At 38.3% G+C, this 25,310-nt stretch overlaps 1 protein-coding gene across 2 annotated transcripts in view; it reads left to right on the top strand.

Moving 5' to 3' along the window:
- Positions 1–24,539, top strand: part of LOC136871595 (serine-rich adhesin for platelets) — a 387,706-nt gene extending 363,167 nt beyond the window's left edge. For both annotated transcript variants that reach the window (XM_067145041.2, XM_067145042.2), the window contains exons 4-6: positions 1,629–1,774; positions 5,258–7,078; positions 23,471–24,539. In XM_067145041.2, coding sequence (XP_067001142.2) covers positions 1,629–1,774; positions 5,258–7,078; positions 23,471–23,533 — 2,030 coding nt within the window. In that variant the 3' untranslated portion in view covers positions 23,534–24,539. The remainder of the gene's footprint in view (positions 1–1,628; positions 1,775–5,257; positions 7,079–23,470) is intronic.
- The last annotated feature ends 771 nt before the right edge of the window (positions 24,540–25,310 follow it).

Raw genomic sequence — 25,310 nt, 5'->3', positions numbered from 1 at the left:
GCCAGCAAAGGCATTTTGGATAAATAAGAGATAGTTTTTTTTAGCATCATAATTTTTCTGAAGTTTATTCAGATATGATATGGCTATAAGATATTAAATATGGTCAATATATCCGTGTATTAATGTATTACAGTAAGTTACATGGAGGTTAAGATATCTGTATGGGAGTAATATCTTTTTGGGTTTTTTCTTACAACATTTAACTGATTTACAGTTCTTTATAACAGGAGGCAATACATTATATTCCCTGAACATTGATTCTATGCCTTTCACTCCATAGTTGACTGAACTGGAATTTCACTAAAACTGGAGAAGTTAATAGCAGAATGAGTTAATTTCCCATCTAGTATTATTTTATTATACAATCTTCCTCCAAGAGCTGCAGGTTGCCCAAGGACAAAGAATACCTTAACAACAATAATGGATACTGTCGGTAGATTTACTGGCATGTAAATGAACTCCTGCGGGACTAAATTCCGGTACCTGGGCGTCTCCGAAGACCGTAAAAGTAGTTAGTGGGACGTAAAAGCAAATAGCATTATTCTTATAACGGATACTGTAGAAACAAGAGACAGTAAGAAGTTAAGAGTAGACAAAAGAGTGAGGCACGTCAAATATTTATTTGAGGTCTGCAAGCATGGTTCTTGAAGATCATGATGGACTTCTTGAGGCTGGTAATGGCGATATTATAGATGAAATATCTATTCAGCCCAAGGGTATTACAGAAGTTGACAAAAGATTTAGGTATGGTTCCTCGAACACTGAACATCACGCCAATTACCGAGATGGATGAGAGCTTATACTTCTGCTTATAGAAGTCCACAAAGACTGATGATGAAAATGCAATTTTACTCATGGAAAGGCAGAATACTTGACTCTGAAAAACTTCATGTGACGGTTTGTGGAAGGCGAATCCCTACATGATTTTGATGGCTCTTATTTTGTAGGATTTCCAAATTAACATAATCTTTCATACATCTTCCCCAAATGAAGCTTATGTATGTTAGATGTGGGTATATCATTGCTTAATATATGTATACACTCCATTTGTTGGGGAGATATATTACTGTATCTTAATCTGTACATTATTCCTATCAAAGCGGCAGTTTTGCTTATTACATAATCAATATGGCTCTTCCAGGAGAGTGTTTAGTCCAATACCATACCAAGATACATAGCTGAGTTGACTCTCTCTCTTACTTGGTTCAGTAGGGTAACAGTGTTAGCCGCTGTGATCTTATGGGGTGTTTTGTAAAAGACTATGTATTTTGTTTTACTCACATTTAAGATCATTTTATCAGATAAAGCCCAGTCCAACAATTTATTCAAGCCACAATTTATATCTTTCATAATTTGTGTTTTGCTTAGTCCTTCATAAGTTAAGATACCATTGGCAAATATTTACATTTTCCCTTTAGTGTTAAAAATTGTATGCCATTAGTGTAAATCAGAATTATTATAGGCCTAGTAGGTACTAGATTTCTGTATTATTGAAATGATCAGCAAAATATATTAAATGGCAAACTCTAGTTCTATGTTATATATTACCTTGTCAATATCTTATCAGTCTCCATTACTGTTATAAATGTTTCTCAAATCAAAAATTAACATTTAGTTTCTGTTGACAGCACACATCACAACGAGTGTGAGTACAACAGTGGCCATTATTACCTCATTTTTGGACAGCCAGTTCACATACTGCTCCATGCAGAGGACGCAGAAACCAAAGAATGTGCACGAGCAGGTCTCTGACATAGAATATATCATTCCAAGGGTAAGGCACTAGTTATTAATGTTTTTGTTTAAAGTCCAAACAAGTTATCTCTGCATTACTAGTGCTTAAAAGGGCTCTACCTATGTTATAGGCAATGTGGATCTGTGAGGGTATAGCCATTCTTCATCATCATCATCATCTGTTTCTGCCAATCAGCAGGATTTTGCATGCATTTTCCAAGCCAATCTGTTTACTGCCATCCTTTCAGTCTTCCAGTATCTTCCATTAATTTTCACACTGTCCATCATCTGATAGCACTTTCTTCCTCCCAGCCTTCTCCCTGCATCTTTTCCATCTATGCCTGTATTAATAAACATTTCCTTTGTAAACACTGATGTAATTAATTCTTCTTTCTCTTTTGAATGGTTTTCAGTATTGTAGTCCTTTCTTCACCTACCCTTTCCATACTACTTAATTCCTTAATTTTGCATCCGGGAGATCGTGGGTTCGAGCCCCACTGTCGGCAGCCCTGAAGATGGTTTTCCGTGGTTTCCCATTTTCACACCAGGCAAATGCTGGGGCTGTACCTTAATTAAGGCCACGGCCGTTTCCTTCCAACTCCTAGGCCTTTCCTATCCCATCGTCGCCATAAGACCTATCTGTGTCGGTGCGACGTAAAGCAAAAAAAAAAAAATTCCTTAATTTGTCTTGCGATTTGTCTTCTACATTTTTCTCCATACCCACATTTCAAAAGATTTCAATCTTCCTTCTTCCTCCAGTCTCAAAAGTCCAAGTCTCGGACCCATCAAGAGCAACACTCCATACAATTCAGTGGCCCACACATCACAGTACCCTTTTCTTCATATATGCTTCCTTGGCTGTTGCGATCCTGGTCTTCACCTAATCGAAACCATATAGATCACGTCTGATTGTGCTTCCTAAATATTTGAATGAATACACTTGTTCTATTTCTTCACCTGAGAGAACTGTCTTTGCTGTTACATCCAGTGGCATATGCTGGGATCAAGACGTGGGCTATCACTAGTCTTAGGTTACCCCTTTTCGATGGTTGGTTTAGTGAATGTCAGGTGGTGGTGGTGGTGATTAACGTTTTAAGAGGAAGTACAACTAGGCAAGCATCCTGTATATAACACTGCTCAGAGAGAAAAAAATGGAAGGGATCCGAGAGTTCGAAAAATGAAGGTATCGGGCAAAGAAAGACAAGGGCAACAAAAGGCGTGAAAATGAATGACTCCCTAGCCCTCACAAACCTAATAGCGCCGGGGTCGGAAAAGAACAAGTGTTGACCAAGGGAGGTCGGACAGGATAGATGAAAGTGAGGTGCCTGGCACAAGTAAGTGGAAACAATGTCAGGACTCAGCTGAGGGCCCGTGGTCACCAACCCACGCTCCAAAGTTCAGAGCCCCTGAGGCCCCTTTTAGTCACCTCTTACGGCAGGCAGGGGATACCATGGGTGTTATTCTACAGCCCCCACCCACAGGGGTATTAGTGAATGTCAAGCCTTTAGCGTTTTGAGCTGCAGCTGATAGCCAACAGAGAAGTCTGCTGTGTTGTCAAAGTTGCTTCACAAGTTACTGCTCTGACCTCTGCTACTGCCAGTGCTCAACCCCTGATCAGTGGAGATGGTAGCTTCTTCTTCTTCTGGCGCTCTTCCCACATCTGTGGAGTTGCGGGTGCGAACTGTGTCGCACATGTGCATTTGGCCCTGTTTTACGGCCGGATGCCCTTCCTGACGCCAACCCTGTATAGAGGGATGTAATCACTTTTGAGTGTTCCTGTGGTGGTTGGTAGTGTAGTGTGTTGTCTGAATATGAAGAGGAAAGTGTTGGGACAAACTCAAACACCCAGTCCCTGGGTCAAAAGAATTAATCAGACGTGATAAAAATCCTCGACCCGGCCGGGAATCCAACCGAACCCGGGACCCTCTGAACCGAAGGCCTCAACGTTGACCATTCAGCCAATGAGTTGGACAGTGAAGATGGTAGCACAAGGTTTAAGACTTTGTGGCTAAATAGATAGAATGCTTGCCTTTAGTCCAATGGCCATGGTTCAGTTTTCAGAATAAACCCCCTCATACTGTTAATTCTCCTGGCTTGGGGACTGGGTGTTTGACGTCTTTGTCATTCATTTTATCCTCATTAGGTCACCACCAAGCCTATACAGATTCCATGCCTTATTATTATTATTATTATTATTATTATTATTATTATTATTATTATTATTATTAAATAAAAATGTTGTATTTTGCAGCAGTCATACCCATCCTTAACTGGTTACTTAGCTTCCTCGGGAGATCAGTGGTGGTGTCCAACCCATGATCACAGGTTCAATTACAACCAACAAAAGAGAACACTAAACCTGAAAGATTGCATTTCATTTTAGCAGATCTACCAATAAAAAGAAAACTCTATTGCTCCTATAACAGCAGCCCTGCAGTGTCTTCCTACAAGGATGTAGTAGTAAACGGGAGTGAAATACCAGCACTCTGTTATATATATATATATATATGATTATGTCAGAAGTATGAGGTGAGGATGTATATACGATACGTAATACATGGTTGATAGTTAGCAATGGCGATCTGACGGACCGGTCTAGCTCACCTAATCACTCCGGTCCTATCCGATATACAGCGGCAAGCTGTGTTTGGCGAGTCAAGGGGAGAGGGGCGAGTGTCTGGGCTGCAATATCAGTCTCCGATGCCTTGCTCTCAGAAATACGTGGGATGTTTTTCTCTCACTCCTTTCAAGCTTTGTAAATGGAACATTCTAGAAAAAAAAATTTCTTCTCTTGTTAATTTAAAATTGAGTGCTTGACAATAATGTATTTTAGTGTACCATTTGCCACCAAGGTAGACACCTCATTTGCAAATAAAGAGATTTTGATTTGAAAACATTAAAAGAAATCCATATATCTCACCAAAATTTCCATTTATGTTATCAGTAAATTTGTTAACTATATTCATAGAGAAACATTTAAAATGGCACAGATTTTATAGGTTAAATTCACTTGTTTATTTTGCAAATGCTTATTTTTGTAATATTTTGAATTAAAAACCTGTATATTCTGTTTAACTGGTAAATTTGTCAAGTTCATTTTTATTTTGGAAGGGGGTTACAACTCCCCCCCCCCCGCCAACCTTTCCCCCTGGGTACAGCCTTCACTAGGATAGATGAAAGACGGCACCACACCACTAGTAGTAACAGTGGCAATCTCAGTTGTGAGTCTTTCAATTGGCATCCATATCTCAAAAGAGGTAGTTTCAAGTATAACAAAGCATGACAACAAAGTTTCTTGAACTAATAGTTTAAATAAATCTGCCATGCTCAGCAGTTAACTATGAATGGTGACAGATAGACTGGAGTATAATGACTTCATTTGTTTCCTTTTGCAGTAGGAGGTAAAAACCTGTACTTCATGTTTCATATACTGTAATGCAGTGATAGCTTGAAGGAATATCTAATGAATGTTTGACTGCCATTTAGAAGAATATGTCTAAAAATATTTTCTTTTGTTTTTCAGAAAAAATCCAGTGTGGCTAAACAAGCTCAGAACATTTACAGCCAGTACGCACAATCTTGGGTCTTCGATACTGATACAACTGGTTCTTCCAAAACTGAATCTCCTTATCTGAAGCTTCCAAACGGTTCTCAGTATGATCTCAACAAGTCTTTCACTTTAAGAAGATACGATGTTAATAGAACATTCACTCTGAGAAGGCACACTGTTTCAAATCCAGAAATCTGTTCCGACGAGCAGCATATAGCGGACCAAAAGATGTTTGTAGTGAATCCAATTGTGCACGTAGAACCAGTCTCTGATGAGAGCAATGGTGATCGTAGCTTGAATTACATGAAGAGTTTTTCAAGAACTCCTTCACCAGCAGGCGTTTCTGAAAGTTCTTCCCAAGACTCTAGCTTTAACCCTCCTATTTACGAGTGCCTCGAAAGGCTAACAGAGCCCGCACTTTACAGGTCAAGACTGAATACAGCAATAAGTTTGAATGCAGAACAGAATTACTATCAGTCTCCAAGAAGTTCTGAAACACACAGTAGTGAAATTATCCCAGCACTCCATACAACTCGACCAAGGAGTGAAACCTTCACAAAGGAAAGATTAGTAGTTGGTGAAGGAATGGATACAAATGAAAAAGTACAGTATGCTTCCCTAATGGTTGAACTGCAACAAGCATTCCGTTCTAAGAAGGATAAATTTACCCAGCCAACTTCACCGAAAAGTATGTCCGAAAGTCTTACTGTAGAAGATATATCAGACAAGACTCAAAGTGAATCCAAAGCTAGTAGTTGCCATGAATCATCACAGGACACTTCCCAAAGGACAGATAAGAAAGGAAGTGATGCTGAATTCTCAAAAGAGTTGGAGGCTGCTCTACAGTTAATACAGGATCTTGAGTCTCCCAACACAATTGAGACTCCATCGGAAACGTGTCGATCGATTGATGGTGGTGTTCTTCCAGGTGGAAGTGTCCCTATAGTTAGTGTTAAGTGGAGAGATAGTGATGCTAGTGAAAGCACAAAGACTCTCAGTGAGTGTGTTTCTCCGGTGGATCTTCCTGAAGAGGAAGAGGCACCAACCACAACTTCATCAACAACTGAAATCCCACAGCAGGGTAAGGGAACTTCGATTATAGTTGTTGCTCCTACAGGCAGTGGTTCGCAGTCCTCCTCCGGCTATAGTTCACCATCACCAGGAAATTCAAAACGACCAACCCCCTTTAGCTCGAAAGCCCCCTCGGTTAGTGGAAGTTCCGGTAATTTGGCTACAGCTGACCAGACATTGTCTTATGCTATTCGCAACTCAGGGTCTGCTGCTATTATATCCTTATTTTCTCCCTCAGGAACTTTACAAAGAAAATCAGTCACAAGCATTTCTGGTCCAGAGGTTATTACTGATAAGAAGCCACCTCGAGAGGCTTCAAGCTCTCGAAATGATACCATTAGAATAAAAGTTGAATCCAATAACAATCATGTATACAAGAGAATTGTACCACCTGCTCATCACCCAGAGACAATCATTGAAGCAAGTGTGAATGAGACTGTAGTATCAAATAGTAAAAAAGAGTTAAGTAATGGAGTTGTAGGGAGCCAAAATGGCACAAATACTACTTTAACATCAGGTAAAAACAACAGTGAAGTAAGTCCACAGTCTACACTCGGATCATCCTCCTCTAGATGGAATGTGAAATCGCTTCTAAGAAAGAAGACCAGTCCACCAGTGTTGACTCCAGAATTGGAAAGTGCAATATTTAAATCTGAAAGTCTTGCCTATCTTACTGAGCTTGAGCTGCTTGCTAGACATGCCAGAAACAAATCAATTCAGAGGGTAAGATCAAATCATGTGAACACTAACCCACTGCTTGTGTATTTACTTACTAACCCTGGGCTTACTGGTGAGAAGTTACTTACTAACCTAGCTTGGTAAAAGAGCCACCTAAAGGAGGAGTAACACCATAGTTAGAATATTTTTAGCTTGCACAATATTTGTTGTATAAACCACTGCCAACCTAACTTAATATTAAGAGTGCCATTCTGTGTAGAAAATTTCCCAGTATTCTCTAACAAAAAAGTTCCAGTGGGATATGAAGATATGAGAAAGTGCATAGTGCAGTTATAGTGTGAAGGTAACAGTAGAGATTGTTAGGTACGTAGGGTTATTTCCTTAGAATACATAAGTGTATAGCAAATTACTGGCCACACACAGTATCTCCTTTATTTAAGGTATCAGGAATGAAAGGTCCTGTGCAGAAATTGAGAAGTTTGAAGCAAGAAGGGTGTGATTCATGACAATAAAGTTCTGGAAAACACTCTCTTTATTTTTCTGTATTTTCTCTTTTTCTATACTAATATTTGTTTCTAATGGATAAACTGAAAAAGTACTGAACCAATTTTAAAAATTATTTCACCTATACATTACCAGTGTAATGTACCAACTGTATTTTATTTTCAAAACAATTAGAGATGCCTACGAAAATTGGAATAATCTATCTGTTTATAAATGACATTGTATGTATGTGTGGGGCGAGGGGGGGTAGGTATAAAAATAATCTAAAATAGTATTGAATTCATAATTTGTAGGGTCGCTGAGATGAAAAATGACACTCCGAAATTTTTTCAAGTCCATGTTCAGTCACCTTTGGGGTGGGGGGCGATTGGGAGTGAGATATTGAAATAATCGAAAATAGTGTAGAATCCATAGTTTTCAGGGTCGCTGAGATGAATAATGACACTCCATATTTTCTCTCTCTTAGGGGTTGGGGGTGAGTATTGGAGAGACAGTCTCATTGACAGTTGAAATAGTGTACATCGTGTCTATAGTGTGATGGCTAAATACATATAGTTATCACTTATTAATTTTTGACAGGATCACTTCCCAGTCAATGCAAGCTTTCATAAGGACAAAGTTTTACTCAAAAATTAAATAATCGAAAACATGAAATCACACACACGTCTAAATAACTCTAAAACATAATAGATCATAAAATATCAATCAGCAAGTCAAAAAGGAATTCTAAAAAAATTCACATCATACATAACTAACAAATATTAAAGGTAAACATTCAGAAACTATCTGGGCAATGCCACGTACTACAGCTAATCATACATATTAGCTTTCTTTATAAATCTGTACTTAACCAGTTAGTACTGAAAATAAATTAAATAAACTTATTTTCTTTATTCAATAACACAACAAAGTAAATGCCTTCTTAGCATAAACCATAGTATTCTAAAGCATAAGACCTCATGTTTTGATATTTTGTTTACGAAGTAATGGTAGATGAAACAGAACAGAGTGACCCTTTCCATTTTTATAAGTATGCAATTATTTAGACTTTTAATAATCAGAGTCTGAAAATCCCTTGTTTTGCTCCATATGAAAATTGCCACCACCTCCATCATTACCTTGTGATAATCTGTTAATATACGGTAATTCTGCCTGCTGTCATTTCTTGATAGATACAGTAATTTTGCATCCATCTCTTGGCACAGGCCAGAGTAAAGTGTAGCTTCCACCGAAGTCCCAGTCAACATCTATGGCTGTGACAATATGGAAGTTGCTGGGGTATGGGTAGTGCTGAGTAATGACATTCAGAGCATGACTAGTGCATCTGAGTGTTATGAAAGGTGCTGCTCATAGGGTCAGTTGTGCTGCAATAGTACTTTCTGACCCAGTGAGGAAAGCAATGGCAAACTACCTCACTCCTCATCTTGCCTAGTACGCCTCATTTTAGTGCTGCCATTGGTTTTGGGGGTTTCCTCATAACCGCATAACCTTTGGTGGTGCTATTTGAGGATCCAACCAGCCTCTGGGCTGATGACCTAACAGACATACGGTAATTTTCAATATTTAATCATAATACACCTGAAACATATGAACTGTTTCAAAATAACTTAATCAGGTTAGGAATATAGGAGGCGTGTTTTTTAAATAAGTACCTTTTTCACATAGAAAAAGGTAATGCAGTTTTTGAAACCAATTTTTTTTTTTTTACATGTAAGCCTGTGCCTTCAACTACTTCTCAACATAAGTTCCAAGCATATTAAGGCACTTGTCATATCGTGAAACCAGCTTCTGAAGTCCGTCCTCATAGAAATCTACTGCCTGATGTCCCTGACGCTGACCTCCCAAATGCTTGTTCAAGTGCAGGAACAAGGGGCAGTCACTAGACACTACATCACAATTATACGGACTATACCAAATGATACAGATGTTGATTCCCATAGGGAATCACCAACTGATCAGCCCAGCCTAGCACACGGGGGCGAAACGCTGACAACCAGGAATGAGTTAGCTAGAAAATTTATAATGTCCAGTAACGGACCATTTATATTAGTATTATACCAAATGAAGCGATGAGATCTCAGGTTCGATTAGCCATGTGAGGTTGTGCATCGTCATGAAGCAAAAAAATCCCCCTTGTGAGGATGCCGTGCAGTTTGGATTGCAAGAGCACAACTTCCGAAAATCTAAGTGTCCTGGCACAATTTCATAAAGAACACTCCTTGAAATTTCAGGCAACTCACGACTTAATGACAAAATTCTAAAGCTTTTGTTTTTTCGAACCTTTGCATGAACTTTTTTCAGTAATGCCAGATGGTCACTCACTACGCTTCTTTTCGTGGACATTAGTACGGCTTTCTTTAAATGCTCTAACCCATTTTATTACCATTCCTTCACTCGTAGTGTGTTCTCCATACACTTCACTACACTGCCGATGAATTTCAACAGCTATCACGTCTTTTCCATTTAGAAAACGAATCATAGCGTGTTCTTTACACTTGGCAGGACAGTCAGTTGTCAGAGGCACTTTCAATACTCACAAACAAACATAAATACGGGCAAATGCTTCTGCAGTGGCATTTGTCACTAGCCTACAGATGTATGTACCAAGTGTGCATGTTATGAATGATGACCTAAGTGCTGCAGATGCAATATTTATAAACAGTACTTACTTAAAAAACATGCTCATATTATTCCAATGCAGAACTGCAGTATTTTTCATCATTTCTCCACAACATTAATCAAATGTGAGGTTACAATCATCATATTTCATTCATTTTCAAATAGAATTTCATGTCCTTTCTGCTGTTGAGTATCTGTATGGAAACTGCATTACCTGTCCTCTTTTACAAGGGCGCCCATAAGATAGTTTGTGGCAGGGGGGCTAGACCTGGGGGTATGTAGTATTAATATTTTGGAAGATGAATGGCGACTTGTATTCCACAGTAGAATACCACACATGGTATCCCCTACCACTTCTACGTAATACTGATTTTGAAATCATTTTCTTGAAAGAAAAACACCCGACTATATTAGATTTTTTCCTTTCCCTGAAAGCTAGGGGGGGGGGGGGGGGGACGCGTCCCCACCTTGCCCCCCCCCCGGGCATGGGCGCCCATGTTCTTTTAATGAAAATGGAAATACGTATTTTTCTTTGTCCAAGTTAATTTTCATTTTCATTTTCAGTAAACACTTGGACACATGAATAAGAGTGGTTATCCCATCTTTCTTCCACTCTCATTCTAAAGAAATGCTGAAATAGTAGCTTATCTCTTTTATAATTTCTGGGATGTCAGACTCCATGGCTAAACGGTTAGCGTGCTGGCCTTTGGCCTAGTGGGTACCAGGTTCAATTCCCGGCCGGGACAGGGATTTTAACCTTCATTGTTTAGTTCCAGTAGCTCGGGGGCTGGGTGTTTGTGTCATCTTCAGCATTAGAATTCTTTACAGGTAGGGCCTGATCCTCATACACACACTGGTTGTCTATACGGTGTCAATGCAAGTGATAAATATCATTATTGATCCATATTGAAGATACCATATGCAGGATGCTGAATAGTTTATTATGTCACCTATTCAATACATTAGAAATTTTAAACATTTAGGAATTTATCTTTATTTCCATATGAGACATGTTTTGTTCTTCTTTGAAGGCATCATCAGTCATAGTACTACCTCAAGGCATAAATCAGGTACCTGATTTGTAATTAAATTGTAAATACTAAGATATAATATTGACATATTACAGTAGGGATAGTCAAGAGAAAAACAACTGCTAATTTACAGCCAACGGCTGATATATTTGTGTCTGTATCATCAATGAACATTGTTTTTCTCTTGACTATCCCTACTGAAATATGTAATATTATATCTTAGTATTACCGAGCTCGATAGCTGCAGTCGCTTAAGTGCGGGCAGTATCCAGTATTCGGGAGATAGTAGGTTCGAATCCCACTGTCGGCAGCCCTGAAGATGGTTTTCCGTGGTTTCCCATTTTCACACCAGGCAAATGCTGGGGCTGTACCTTAATTAAGGCCACGGCCGCTTCCTTCCCACTCCTAGACCTTCCCTGTCCCATCATCACCATAAGACCTATCTGTGTCGGTGCGACGTAAAGCAACTAACAAAAAAAAAAAAAAAAAAAAAAAAAAAAAAATCTTCGTATTTACAATTTAAATACAAATCAGGTACCTGATTTATGCCTTGACGTATTACTATGACTGATGCCTTCAAAGAAGTGCGAAACATGTCTCATATGGAAATAAAGATAAATTCCTAAATGTTAAAAATTTCTAATGTATTGAATAGGTGACATAATAAAGTATTTAGCATCCTACATATACGGTGTCAACTCGAAAGACCTGCACCAGGCCTCTTCAGAGGCCACACGCAATTATTATTATTTCAGGGGTCCTTCCTCAATCTCAAATTAGTTGAAACATACTTGTACTAACATCACAAAATCACTAAGTTATTAGACAGCCTATACAAACATTACATGCAACAAGATGATGACCAAAGATAACCCTATCCACTAAAATGAATTAATCTCAACTTTCTCTTACACATTTGTGAGTCTGTTGTATTCAAATAATTCTTCAAGGAAGTATTATTGGACCTGTGTGTTTTCTTATATAGATAAATGATAGGAGTAAAGAACTGGAATAGGTGGTAAGCCTTTTTTACGGATGATGTTATTCTATATAGAGTAATAAATAAGTTACAAGATTGTGAGCAACTGCAAAAAGACCTCCACAATGTTGTGAGATGGACAGCAGGCAATGGTATGGTGATAAACAGGGTTAAGTCAGGTTGTGAGTTTCACAAATAGGAAAAGTCCTCTGTTTTAATTACCGTGTTGATGGGGTGATAGTAGTACCTCATGGGAATCATTGTACGTACCTAGGTGTTAATACACTAGAGTCCCGTTAATCCGAACCCTGTTAATCCGAATGTCCGGTTAATCCGAACTGAAATATTCAATTTAAAAAATGAACATTTACTTGCATTTTATTAGTCATATTTTACTAGAATAACTAGATGTAAACATAATTATACATCAAAAACGTAGCGTACGGCAAGTTCTAAGGCGGCCGCGGCATCTGAATGTGACACTAGTTGTTCATTGTGGTTTTCTTCGTCGTCACTCTGTTCCTCATCAACTCCAGATTCTTTTTCCACCATAGCTACAATTTCTTGGTCTGTTTGTAATTGATGAGAGTCGGCTTCCATCCACTCGCTAATGTCATTTTCATTGGCTTCCTCACACCCAGGAAGTTGTTGAACAATTTCAAGGAGATTAACATTTGCAGACGCTTCCGCTGAACTCTTGATGAATGTGAGACTCGGCCACAATTTCTTCCATGTTTTCCTCATGATCTGCTCAAAGACACTCCCATACCTCTGCTGCCCAGTAAACCACGTCCTTTACATTCACATTCTTCAGTTTTTGAAGAATAGTAAGTGAACTGTAATTCTCAATCACGTATCTGAGAAGATTCCGTTTATACACAAGTTTTACATTTTGCAGAACACCCCAGTCCATTGGCTGCAATTTTGTCGTAATATTAGGAGGCAAGGAAATTGCTTTTACTTCACCGCAAGTTAATTCACTCAGTCTGGCGGTATTTGAAGGTGCTCAAATACATCAGCCTTGTGTAAGTAGATTTACTGGCACGTAAAAGAACTCCTGCTGGAGAAAATCCCGGCACTTAGGCGTCTCCGGAAGTCATAAAAGTAGTTATCGGGACGTAAAAACAATAACATTATTATTAGAAAATATTTTCCGGTTAATCCGAAAATTTCGTCATTCGAACAGACTCCGGTCCCAATTAGTTCAGATTAACGCGACTACTGTATACTGTATAAGGAAAGATCTTCATTGGGCTAATCACATCAACAGTATTGTAAAAAAAAAAAAAGGGTACAGATCTCTGCATATGGTTATAAAGGTATTTAGGGGTTGTAAGGATGTAAAGGAGAGGGTATATAAGTCTTTGGTAAGACCCCAACTAGAGTATGGTTCCAATATATTGGACCTTCACCAGGATTACTTTTCAAGAATTGGAAAAAAACAAAACTAAGAAAAGCAGCTCGATTTGTTCTGGGTGATTTCCAACAAAAGAGTAGCATTACAAAAATGTTACAAAGTTTGGGCTGGGAAGACTTGGGAGAAAGGAGATGAGCTGTTCGACTAAGTGATATGCAAGTAATAAATCTCATTGTGACCGTATTGGACATCAGATATGAACATTAAAACAAGAATAATAGTTAACACCACCTTTCCAATGCTTATCTTTCCTATATTTAGGAAATAAACATTACAACAGGCGTTGTAAGATGGGACATGTTTCGCTTAACAGTCGTAAGCATCATCAGCCAAAAATAAATCTTAGCTTAAAGTTAGGTCAGGGCCCTGAATCTAGTGTCCTTAACATATATGGCACCCTAAGAATCAACATTTATATTTATAAAATGAAAATAGGCTTAAAACTAGTGTGAAAAAACATGGAATGTTACAACATGGCTAAGAGAAAAAACACAATCGAGTTGAGACAGAGGATAAGAACAGAAAGTAGGCTACAATACAGAGCTGGTAATGTGAAATAATTAAAATCATTAGGATATCATTGTTACCAGTCAGTCAATCAGAATGTTCAAATATAGGAAAGATAAGTATTGGAAAGGTGGTGGTAACTATTATTCTTGTTTTAATGTTCATAAGTGGTATGCTCCAAGCTGTCAATGGAGAGATGATGTGAAATGATATTAGTAGACGAATAAGTTTGAGTGGTGCTTTAAAAAAAATATAACAATATGAAGATAAAGTTGGAATTCAAGAGGACAAATTGGAGCAAATATTAATTTATAAGAAGAGAAATTAGAGATTGGAATAACTTACCGAGGGACATGTTCAGTAAATTTCCAAATTCTTTGCAATTATTTAAGAAAAGACTAGGAAAACAACAGATAGGGAATCTGCCACCTGAGCGACTGCCCTAACTGCAGATCAGTGGTGATGAATTGATTAATACGATCATATTAATATCTGTGCTTAATAAAGCAATCATGTTCCTCCTTTCTTTCCCAGAATACTTCGTGCTATGCCCTTAGATACATACCTGCTAGTGATGAAGTAAGACACAAACTATAGACAAGAACTGCTTAGTAGTAGTGAAAACCAGATTATCTTCTTCTTCTTCTCCTCAGTTTCCTATAGTCCAAGAGTGTTTCCTGACATTCTTTAAATTTTCATCCACCACAGAAAATATTTTCGCGTCATCAAATATATCTCATCTCCAGGATGCACTTCTTTAATGGAAGCAAATTTATTTTCTCTTTATAAAAGGGAAGAAAAATTATTACCTGAATCATAAATTGAGGGGATACTGTAATGTCAACCAGTATATTATTCTGAATGTATTAAACTTGACTACCTACTTCCAAAACCAATTAACTTGAGGATTTGGACCTTTCAGGTGAGAGAGGCAGCTGATTGAAAAAGTTACATGTATGGATAATAAACCCAAGATTCTTTTGAAGTACAATATTTTGAGGGAAAAAAATGACAAGAGCATAGTAGGATATGTTTTCTATACCATCATGGGCTATAGATGGTTTACAGATAGAAGAGAGTGAATGAATACTATTCTGAGTTCTCATAACTTACACATTTATGGCTGCTATGTGTGTGATGGAATAAATAGTTTATCATCATTGACATCATCATCATAACCCACAAGAATTCTCTGTAAAATAAAACTAAATTTTATGTTCTTGTCACCCAAGGAAGAACGTAAAAGCTATGACAGTCATTGACACAGCATTACAAAGAGAATCACTCATTTCATAAAGTGACTGCTACACAACTTTTTGTTGTTGTCCTATACAAACATTGCATGAATGAAAATACTGGATCGCCTGTATAGAATTTCAGAGCTTTGTGGAGGGTAGAATTTGAGAGTTTAAACTTCCTCATAAAGGGATTTATCATTATATTCTATGTTTTTGATTTTAGTGAAAGAATGAGCAAAATGGAAATAATGCTAAATAAAAATGTCAACAGTCTATGAGATGGGTTTAAAGCAATTGTTGAGGAGTGTAACAACAGATATGTACCTTTGAAAAGTGGTAAGGAATGTTAAGGACCCATTATATTATAACAGGGAAATAAAGAGATTAAGAAAGAAGTGCAGATTAGAAAGAAATAGTTACTAGTGGTTGCGGGAGTAAGGAGAGATTGAAGGAGCTTAAATATATAAATTATATGAGTAAAGATCTGGATTACAAACTATCCACTTCATGTCCGTGTCAATATGATAAATCTAACAATCAAAGAAATATTTAGCCACCTTAATCGATACTTTTATTTGCCTTGGCAATTTTATAAAATCACTAATAGTATATGTTTCGACTGCTTTGCAGTCATCATCAGCTATATTCACATAAGTTTAGGTGTAAATAAAGTAAAAGTATGCACAATGTATGATAACTTATCATGGGAAACTTGTCCGACTCGTTGGCTGAATGGTCAGCGTACTGGCCTTTGGTACAGAGGGTCCCGGGTTCGATTCTCGGCCGGGTTGGGGATTTTAACCTTCATTGGTTAATTCCAATGGCTCGGGGGCTGGGTGTTTGTGCTGTCCCCAACATCCCTGCAACTCGCATAACACTACCCTACACCACAATAACACGCAGTTACTTACACATGGCAGATGCCGCCCACACTTATCGGAGGGTCTGCCTTACAAGGGCTGCACTCGGCTAGAAATAGCCACACGAAATTATTATGGGAAACTTAAAATTTTTTGTCTATTGGGGGAGGGTAGTGGTAGTGAGTGTTGGGGAGGGGGATGGAGGGGGGGGGGAATGCTTAAAAAGTTGTCCTTAACTAAAATACTGTTAAGAAAAATTCTCTTCTTCCAATAAGAAGTTATTATTAACTTTTCACCAACTAACTACTTAAGATGTTATTAAAGTATAATTAAAACTTATTCTTAACTAAAATATTAATAAAAACATATCAGCTTTGAGTCGAGGAGTTAAAATCTTCTTTTTAAGTCCCATTCATGTTTGTGCTTAACGGCTTGTGAAAAAGCCTATTAACTTGCATTTCTTATTGCCAAAGGTAGATTCTTAGAATGCCCTTGCAGCTCAGTGTTGGGAGGTGTCCATAGACCATATAATTGGGCAGCTCGTAACACGATCTTCAACCGGCAGAAAAATGATAAAAATAATTATACCGTAAATGTTTTTTTGAAAGTGTTGGCATCTATGATTATCTCTTAGAAAAAAAGGAGGGTAGTGTTTTGAAAATTCCTAACTTACCCTTGTCTGGATTCATGTCTTTATTCCCACTATCTTGGGTGTGAGTCTGTGTCCTCCGTCCTCGATATGGTGTAGTAGGGATGTGTTGTAGCCTGCTTGCTAGCTAATTGTCACAGTTAGCACACCCTCGTCTTGAAAAACAACAGATGAAGACACGCCCTTGTCTCCTCACTCCCTACTGAACTCCTCGACTCGAAGCTGAAATATGTTTTTATTAATATTCTTTTAAGAATAAGTTTTAATCTATATATTAAAATTATTTATGAAAACTAAAGTCAGTCAGTCCGACCATTCTATCTGGTCAATTTCCTTCATTTTTTTAACTGACAGGTATTCATGCACAGATTTGTCATCAGGTACTATAAATCACTTAACTTCCGCGTTTCTCATATTATTTGATTTTTTCAATTTTTTGTCTCTTTGAAGCAATCATATCTTTGGTTCTAACTGAGGTATGAAGTTCGTTTTGACCTAAGAACACTCAGTGGATCAAGCTCTTTCATTTCAGCTCTTAACTATTCAAATTGGTTGATTCTGAGGAACATTATGAGTGCACATTCAATTTGACGTTTCATTTCTTCAACATTTTTTCTCATTGAAGCAATATCTTTCGTTCCAATTGAAGTACACATTTTTTTTGGTCTAAAAACATTTAGTGGATCAAGCGCTTTCTTTTGAGGTAACAACTACTTAAATTGGTAGATTCTGAGTACATTTGTCTCCATGACGAAGATCTTTGAAGGACTTTTTAACAGTTCAGCGCGTAGTGTTGTTCCAAGGAACGTTTAATTCAATTTCTTTGTGTGATGTATTTTCAAGTGTTTTGTTGACATAATATTACATTTTATTACCACAGCAGATCATGCGCTTTATTTCATTTTTTTTTTTTTTTTTGCTAGGGGCTTTACGTCGCACCGACACAGATAGGTCTTATGGCGACGATGGGATAGGATAGACCTAGGAGTTGGAAGGAAGCGGCCGTGGCCTTAATTAAGGTACAGCCCCAGCATTTGCCTGGTGTGAAAATGGGAAACCACGGAAAACCATCTTCAGGGCTGCCGACAGTGGGATTCGAACCCCCTATCTCCCGGATGCAAGCTCACAGCCGCGCGCCTCTACGCTCACGGCCAACTCGCCTGGTCTTTATTTCATTAACTCGAAACTTTTGCAAATACATCCGTGAGGATAGTAACGAACACCACCATACTTTGTATACTGTGGGCAGAACCAGCGGGAAACTGCTAGTAATACTTTAATAACAACTTAAAAAGTTATTTGGTGAAAAGTTAATCAGTGTTTTTCAAATACGCTTCCGAGCGGAAGCTAAAAAGATACTTAAGAAGTTTTTCTTATTGGAAGAAGAGAATTTTTTAACAATATTTTAGTTAGGACAAGTTATTAATCACTTTTTAAGCAACCACACACCCTCGCCTCACTACCACCATCCTCTCCCAGTATACAAATTTTTTATGTTTGCCATGATAAGTTATAAAGGTTAATACGAGAACATATATTGTGCATACTTTTATCTTATTTACACCTAAGCTTACGTGAATATAGATGATAACTGCAAAGCAGTCAAAACATGCACTATTAATTATTTTATAAAATTGCCAAGGCAAATAAAATATTGATTAGGTGGCTAAATATTTCTTTGATTGTTAAAGATATGGAATCACAAATCGGGACATTTGTGGATGATGTTATACTGTATAGAGTAGTAAATGAGTAGCAGGATTGTGAGCGACTGCAGCGAGGCTTAAGCAATGTAGTGAGATGGACAGCAGACAATGTAAATGGGATGAAAAGTCAAGTTGTAATTTTCAGCAAGAGGAGAAGTCCTTTTAGTTTTAATAATTGTGTTGGTGGGGTGATAGCATCTCATGGGGAACAAGGCAAGTATGTAGGTGTTATAAGGAATGAACTTCATTAAGTGTAATCATATTAATGAGGTAGTTAAGAAAATTTACAGATCTCTTCACATGGTTATAAGGGTATTTAGGGATTGTAGTAAGGATGTAAAGGAGAGAGTGCAAGGTCTCTGGTAAGATCGCAGTTGGAGTACGGCTCCAGTGTATGGGACCTTCACCAGGACTAATTGATATGAGAACTGGAAAAAATTCAATGGAAAGCAGCACAATTTGTTCTGGTGATTTCCAACAAAGGAGTTGCGTTACTAAAATGTTGCAAACTTGGGGCTGGGGAGACTTGGGAGTAAGGAGACGAGATGCTCAACTATGTGGTATGTAATACCAATATAGTTGGTCCGTTATTCAACATTATAAATTTTCCAGCTAACTCATTCCTGGTTGCCAGCGTTTTGCCCCAGTGTGCCAAGTGGGGCTCATAAGTTGGTAAATGGCACACCCACCAAGATGCATGGCTAGTGCATAACATGGAGGCCACTGCATAGGCTATTTGGAGCCACTGGTAGTGCCAGTACACTATGAGAGACTTTGTCTCATTTTCAAAAATTGATGCTTGCCTGGCCATCAGATGATAAACATCTTGATTCCCATAGGGAACCTGAAATATCTGTTCCGAATGAGTAAATTTGTAATATCTGTATAGTTGGTCCGTTGTCAATTTTTGAAAATGAGACAGTCTCTCTTAGTGCATTGGGACTGTTGGTGGCTCCAAATAGCCAGCCTATGCAGTGGCCTCCACAATATGCTTGCTGTGCATCTTGGTGGGTGTGCTATTTACCAACTGATGAGCCCAACTTGGCACACTGGGGTGAAATGCTGGCAACCAGGAATGAGTTAGCTGGAAAATTTATAATGTTGAATAACAGATGAACTATATTGGTATTGTAAATTTACTCATTCGGAACAGATATTTCAGGTTCCCTATGGGAATCAACATCTTTATCATATGCTGTGTGTTTCGAGCTGTCAGTGGTGAGTTGGCATGAAATGACATAAGTAGCAGAATAAGCTTGAGCGGAGCTTTTAAAAGTATGAAAGATCATAATATGAAGTGAAGTTGGGATTTGAGAGGACAGATTGGAGCAAATATTCATTTACAGGACAAGGAGTAAGGGATTGGAAGAAATTATCAAGGGAAAAGTTAGATAAATTTCAAAGTTCGTTGAAAATATTTAAGAAGCAGCTAGTTAAACAATTATAAATAAATCTAAATATGAGGTAAGCAATTGATAGAGAATCTGCCACCTGGGTAACTGCCCTAAATTCAGATGATTGGTATGTGAACTGTCAGTTTATCATCATTTTCACATTCTTTGGTCTTGGAAGTATGGTATATACAGCACATCATTGTTGTGTCTAGAAAAGCTGCTATGTGATAATATTTCAGGTTAGAACTCTGACCAGAAAGGTTCTGTCATCTAGGGTTCAATATTGCATGAACTATATCAACGAATTTTCGCTCTAAGTAATACATGCGCTGCTGATCAGTATTTCTTCAACAACGCTGTCGCAAAGCAGTATTTTGAGGCACGACGATGATACAAAGGGCACTAGGAAAGTTTTGCAATGTGAGTGAATGCTTAAAACTTTTTCAAAATAATTTCCACCACACACAATACACTTCTCCATACATCGAAACCAGTCACTGAACCAACTCTGCCACTTTTCTTCGGTTACATTTATAACTCTTGATCCCATGCTGCTAGAAGCTCCTCGTCGGATGCAAAACGCCTCCCTTTCAGCTTCATCTTCACTTCTGGGAAGAGTGCGAAGTCACGTGGGGCAAGATCTGGACTGTATGGAGGATGATCAAGCACAGTGAACCCTGATCTAGCAAGAAAATCCATTGTTACCTTAGCACGATGTGCTGGAGCATTGTCGTAATGCAAGAACCAAGTCTTGAGCCGTGACCTGGGATGGAGCTGCTTGAGAGCCTGGATGACCTGAGGCAGACAAGTCTCACTGCACCACTTCATAGTAACTGTCCTTTGTGTTTCTTGCACTACCCGAGTCAGGATGCCCCATTTAGTGAAGAATACTGCAATCATCCTTTTCTTCATTGACCTTGACTTCCGTACAGTCACAGGAGTACCCTCATCTTCAAACAGAAACACCTTGTTTTGGGACTTTGTTGGGACATCGTAATAATAAAGCCAAGTTTTGTCACCTGTTACGATGCTACTGACGTTACGCGAAGTCCCATTTTCAAACTGTTTTAGCATTTTTCGGCACCATTTCACTCAATGTGCCCTTTGTTCCTCTGAAAGTGAATGGGGCACACAAAGGGAAAAAAACCTCTCTTACATGGAGATGGTCATGTAGAATTGAATGAATAGCTGGTGCAGGGATGTGGAGAGTCTTTTCTACCTCCCGATATGTCAACCGCCTCTCTTGCTGCAACATTTTCCTCACAGCTTCAATGTTTTCCTCAGTCACTGATTCAGACGGTCGCCCAGAACGAGGATCGTCTTCAACCCCAAAATTTCCGCTCTGGAACTCTTCGTACCAGCGGAAAATTGTTGTCCGATGTGGACAGATTTTCCCCAGCACAAGAGTCATTTCCTCCAGGCACTGGTCAACTGTTAATCCACGAGCAAAATTGTAGCGGATAATTGTGCCATATTCACCTTTAGACCAGACTGACATCTTAACTTGCTATCAATCCCACTGCTTGGTAACAACTGGTGTGAAGGTAGTGCCTTGCTGTCTTCTAGACCAGTTTTCACCCCTCTTTTCATCCCTCACCATAACAGGGGTGTCCAGCCAACCGTTTTTGCGTATTGCAAAACTTTCCTAGTATCCTTTGTATGTATTGCATGATTATATGTAGCTTTGAAGAGACTTCATTATCTGTGTATGTTTAAGTTTCCAAGCATTAGGCTTAGAGCCCAGTTCAAAACAATACCTAGTCAGTTTTCAGGCACTTTTCTTCATATTGTCTTGACCTCATCTGTTAGGAAGCGATGCCTTGGGTATGTAAAAGCATTGTTGTCGTAAGTTTGCATGCTTTTGCAACTATCCATGTGTTTTACCGTACAGTTAATCAAGTAGGTACCTAATAAAGTACCTGTACACGTCATTAGTTCAGCCTTAACATGACAAAGGATATGTCATTTATACAATGGTAAACAAAATAAAATGTGCAAGTAAATTTCAGTCTCTTCAATAATGAGTGGCATATTCATACTCAATGAAAATAGTGAAGCTCTTAAGCCTTGCATTACAAAATACAATTAAAATATAGGGTTTTTATCCACCTTATTCAATACACAATGTTGTTAACTCTAATTCCAATACCTTGTACAGTAACAAGTCTACTATCAGCCACATCATAACACACCACTTCATGGACCATAAGATTCCATTCCACAGAACCACAATTTTATAGTTCTTGAAAGATTAACATCCGTAACATCAACCTTGGCCTGATTTAACAATACTAAAACCAACAGGCATATAAGATTCAACAAAATTCTATTATTTATCTACAAAAACTTACATATAATGATAAGAAATCCCAGGATGTTGTGCCATAAGGGGTAGGACGCGCGGACACAGAATGTTTGTGATGTATTGCTGTGCCGTCAAAGTCTGCCGAAGCACTATTAGAGGTGACCTGAACACGTATCCTATGGCTCCCCACACCACGATGCCAGGGATTATGCCTGTGTGTCTTTCCACAACATAGGCAGAATCTTCCTTCTGACCTCGACGCCGCCAAACCCGCACACAATGGTCATCGGAGGTTATGGAGAAGCGGGACTCGTCACTGAACATGATGTGATGCCAGTCGTCCTCTGTCCATGCCTCCCGGGCAAGGCACCACTCCAAACGCAGGCATTAGTATTCTGGTGTCAATGGCAACTGACTCGTGGGGTGCTAGAACCCCAATCCGGTGGATGCAAGTTGTCAAGACACTGTGTGGGATCTTGCAGGATGTTGTTGAGTCTCCAGTACATGTTCGTAGATGGCAAGTGCTGAAGTTAAGAGATCCTGCAATGCTTGGCACACTATACGACTGTCCTCCCTCAGGGTGGTGTTTCTTGGTCGACCCAAACCTGCATGACGTGATTGGGTGCCCTCATGTACCCATTGAGTCCACCATCAGGCCATTGTGACACCTGAATGGCCCACATACCTGGCAATTGTACGATACAACCAACCAGCCTCATCCAGTCCCACAATGCGGCCTCTGTCAAATGCTGTCAATTGATGGATGGCCTCACGCGTCTGCGAGGCATCACGGATGCTACGTACTGTACGTAGTCCTCTCTGCACATCTTGGTTAACTGTCTCACAGCAGTTGACTGGTAACTTACCAACAACAGGACGATGCCATCACGAATGCACTCTGGTGGGCATTCTACACATTACAGATCCTTGTAAATATAATAATTTACTCACACATCAATGGTATGCATGTATACAAAAATGGGATAATATTGGATCACTCCTTCTGGGTGCTAAACTGTTTTGGTCAGGCAGTGTATTAATTGTATGTATAGTAAGTAAATATATTTGTAGTGAACTTCTTTTTGTTTGTGCTTCTATACTTGGACTATAATTGGAACTAATATAAATTTAGATAACATACATGTTAATGAAGTCTCTAGTTTTCAGTAATATTTGTGCTTGTATTTACTGTCATAATTAACGAGTGGTTTTCGTTTCTTTTACACAGCAAATTGAGCAACGAGTCCAGCAACAGATATTAGGGCAGACACCATCGGAGTCGCATTGCTGAACCGCTCAACAGATAACCTGTAAAATATTTTTAAACAAACAAAAGGAACTTACTTTTTTACTCCAAGTGTCTAGTGTACACATTGTATTATTTGTAAATATGCTGTTGTTTATAATGACTGTAAATCTGTAACAACCTCCTGTGAGAGAGACTACCTGTATGTGTGTAAATAAAGTGGAAGATTTTGTAAACACCTTTTTGTATTATAGAATACTATAGGAGTGAAGTGAGCCTCAAGTGAACTGAAATGAAAATGATTGAAGGTACAAGCGAGCATATTAATATCCATTTCTCATTTGTTATACAGTACTTTGAAAACATGCTATTAGGAACTGTTCGTGTAATTTTCATATTTTTTGGATCTTTATGGTATTTTACTCCCAGTTTGTATGAGTGTTTTTTTAATTAATGAAATGTAGGTGTGAACAAAATGTTACAATAATGCACATTTTATCTGTATCTATTTGATGAATTTCAAGCAACTAAATATGATGATTATTATTGGAAATTTAATCCCTGTATACCTTTTAAAAATTCCACCTGAACAGTGCCTAAGAGGCTTTAAAGAGAACTTTCAAAGATTAATATTAAAATAGGCTAAAAAGATATTCAAACTTTATTTCGGGAGGTTCTTAGGTGGAACGATCATTTTCCTAGTTACTGTTCTTATTAAATGTGTTTAAAATTAATTCTTTTATGCTTCTGCAAAAAGATTTGTTATATATAATGCATTATGTAGGAACCGTCCAAGATGAGGGTTGCACAAAAAGAAGATAAGATAATTTATGACATGTTATTGATGAGAGAGTTCTATATTGATGGCTGGTCCTTCATATTTAATCTATATTATAATCAAAATATTTATATAATTGTAATTCCTGAAATGTGTATTATAACATGCATATTCTTCTTGAATTAAGTAAGGGTTTCATACTGCAGCCCTATATTTTTAGGATCTAGTTTTTCTTATTAAATGATTAAAAATAAAGGAAACCTTACTGTTTTATACTAGTCTAATTTTCTTTCTGTAAGTCATTAGTTTTCTCATCCTGAAAGCTGGTTGCTGTACTTCAACAGAGCACAAAATTTCAGGTAAGATTGCATCTAAAAATATCACAGGTTGCCTTTACCAGTGTCCTCTAAACATTTTAACTCTCTGACTATAATACCAATATAGTTAGTCCATTATTGGACATTATAAATTTTCCAGCTAACTCATTCGCAGCCATCAATTTTTGAAAATGAGACAAAGTCAATTATAGTGCATTGGCACTGCCAATGCCTTCAAGTAGCCTACGCAGTGGCCTCCACGGTATACACATCTGTCTTGGTAGGTGTGCTATTTACCAAATTATGAGCCCAATTTAGCACACTAGGGTGAAATGCTGGCAACCAGGAATGAGTTAGCTGGAAAATTTATAATGTCCGATAATAGACCAACTATATTATTAGTATTATAAATTTACTCTTTCAGGACAAATACACAGTTCAAAAAAAATTAGGGGAACATGTTTTGTAACTTCTGATATGTGAACATTAACTTGGTAGATGGGGTTCAAATGGTCGTAAAGTTTACCTTGAGACCTTAGCTACTCGGTGTATGTCAAATCCATGCATTAAACTGTCAGGTGACCTCTCAAAATGAAGTGAATAGCGGTGCGTCTGTGTGTCGCTGTGAGGTACACAGACTACTGCAGTCATTTGAGCACATCCCATGAGACATCTTAACAAGGTTCAAGTCCCAAGGGCTGTCACTTTCATCCAGCAAGGATGGACT

Source organism: Anabrus simplex, chromosome 4, assembly GCF_040414725.1.
Source record: "Anabrus simplex isolate iqAnaSimp1 chromosome 4, ASM4041472v1, whole genome shotgun sequence".
Classification (NCBI taxonomy): Eukaryota; Metazoa; Arthropoda; class Insecta; order Orthoptera; family Tettigoniidae; genus Anabrus; species Anabrus simplex.
Note: the sequence above shows the minus strand (reverse complement) of the source record. Positions and strands in the feature narration are given on the sequence as shown.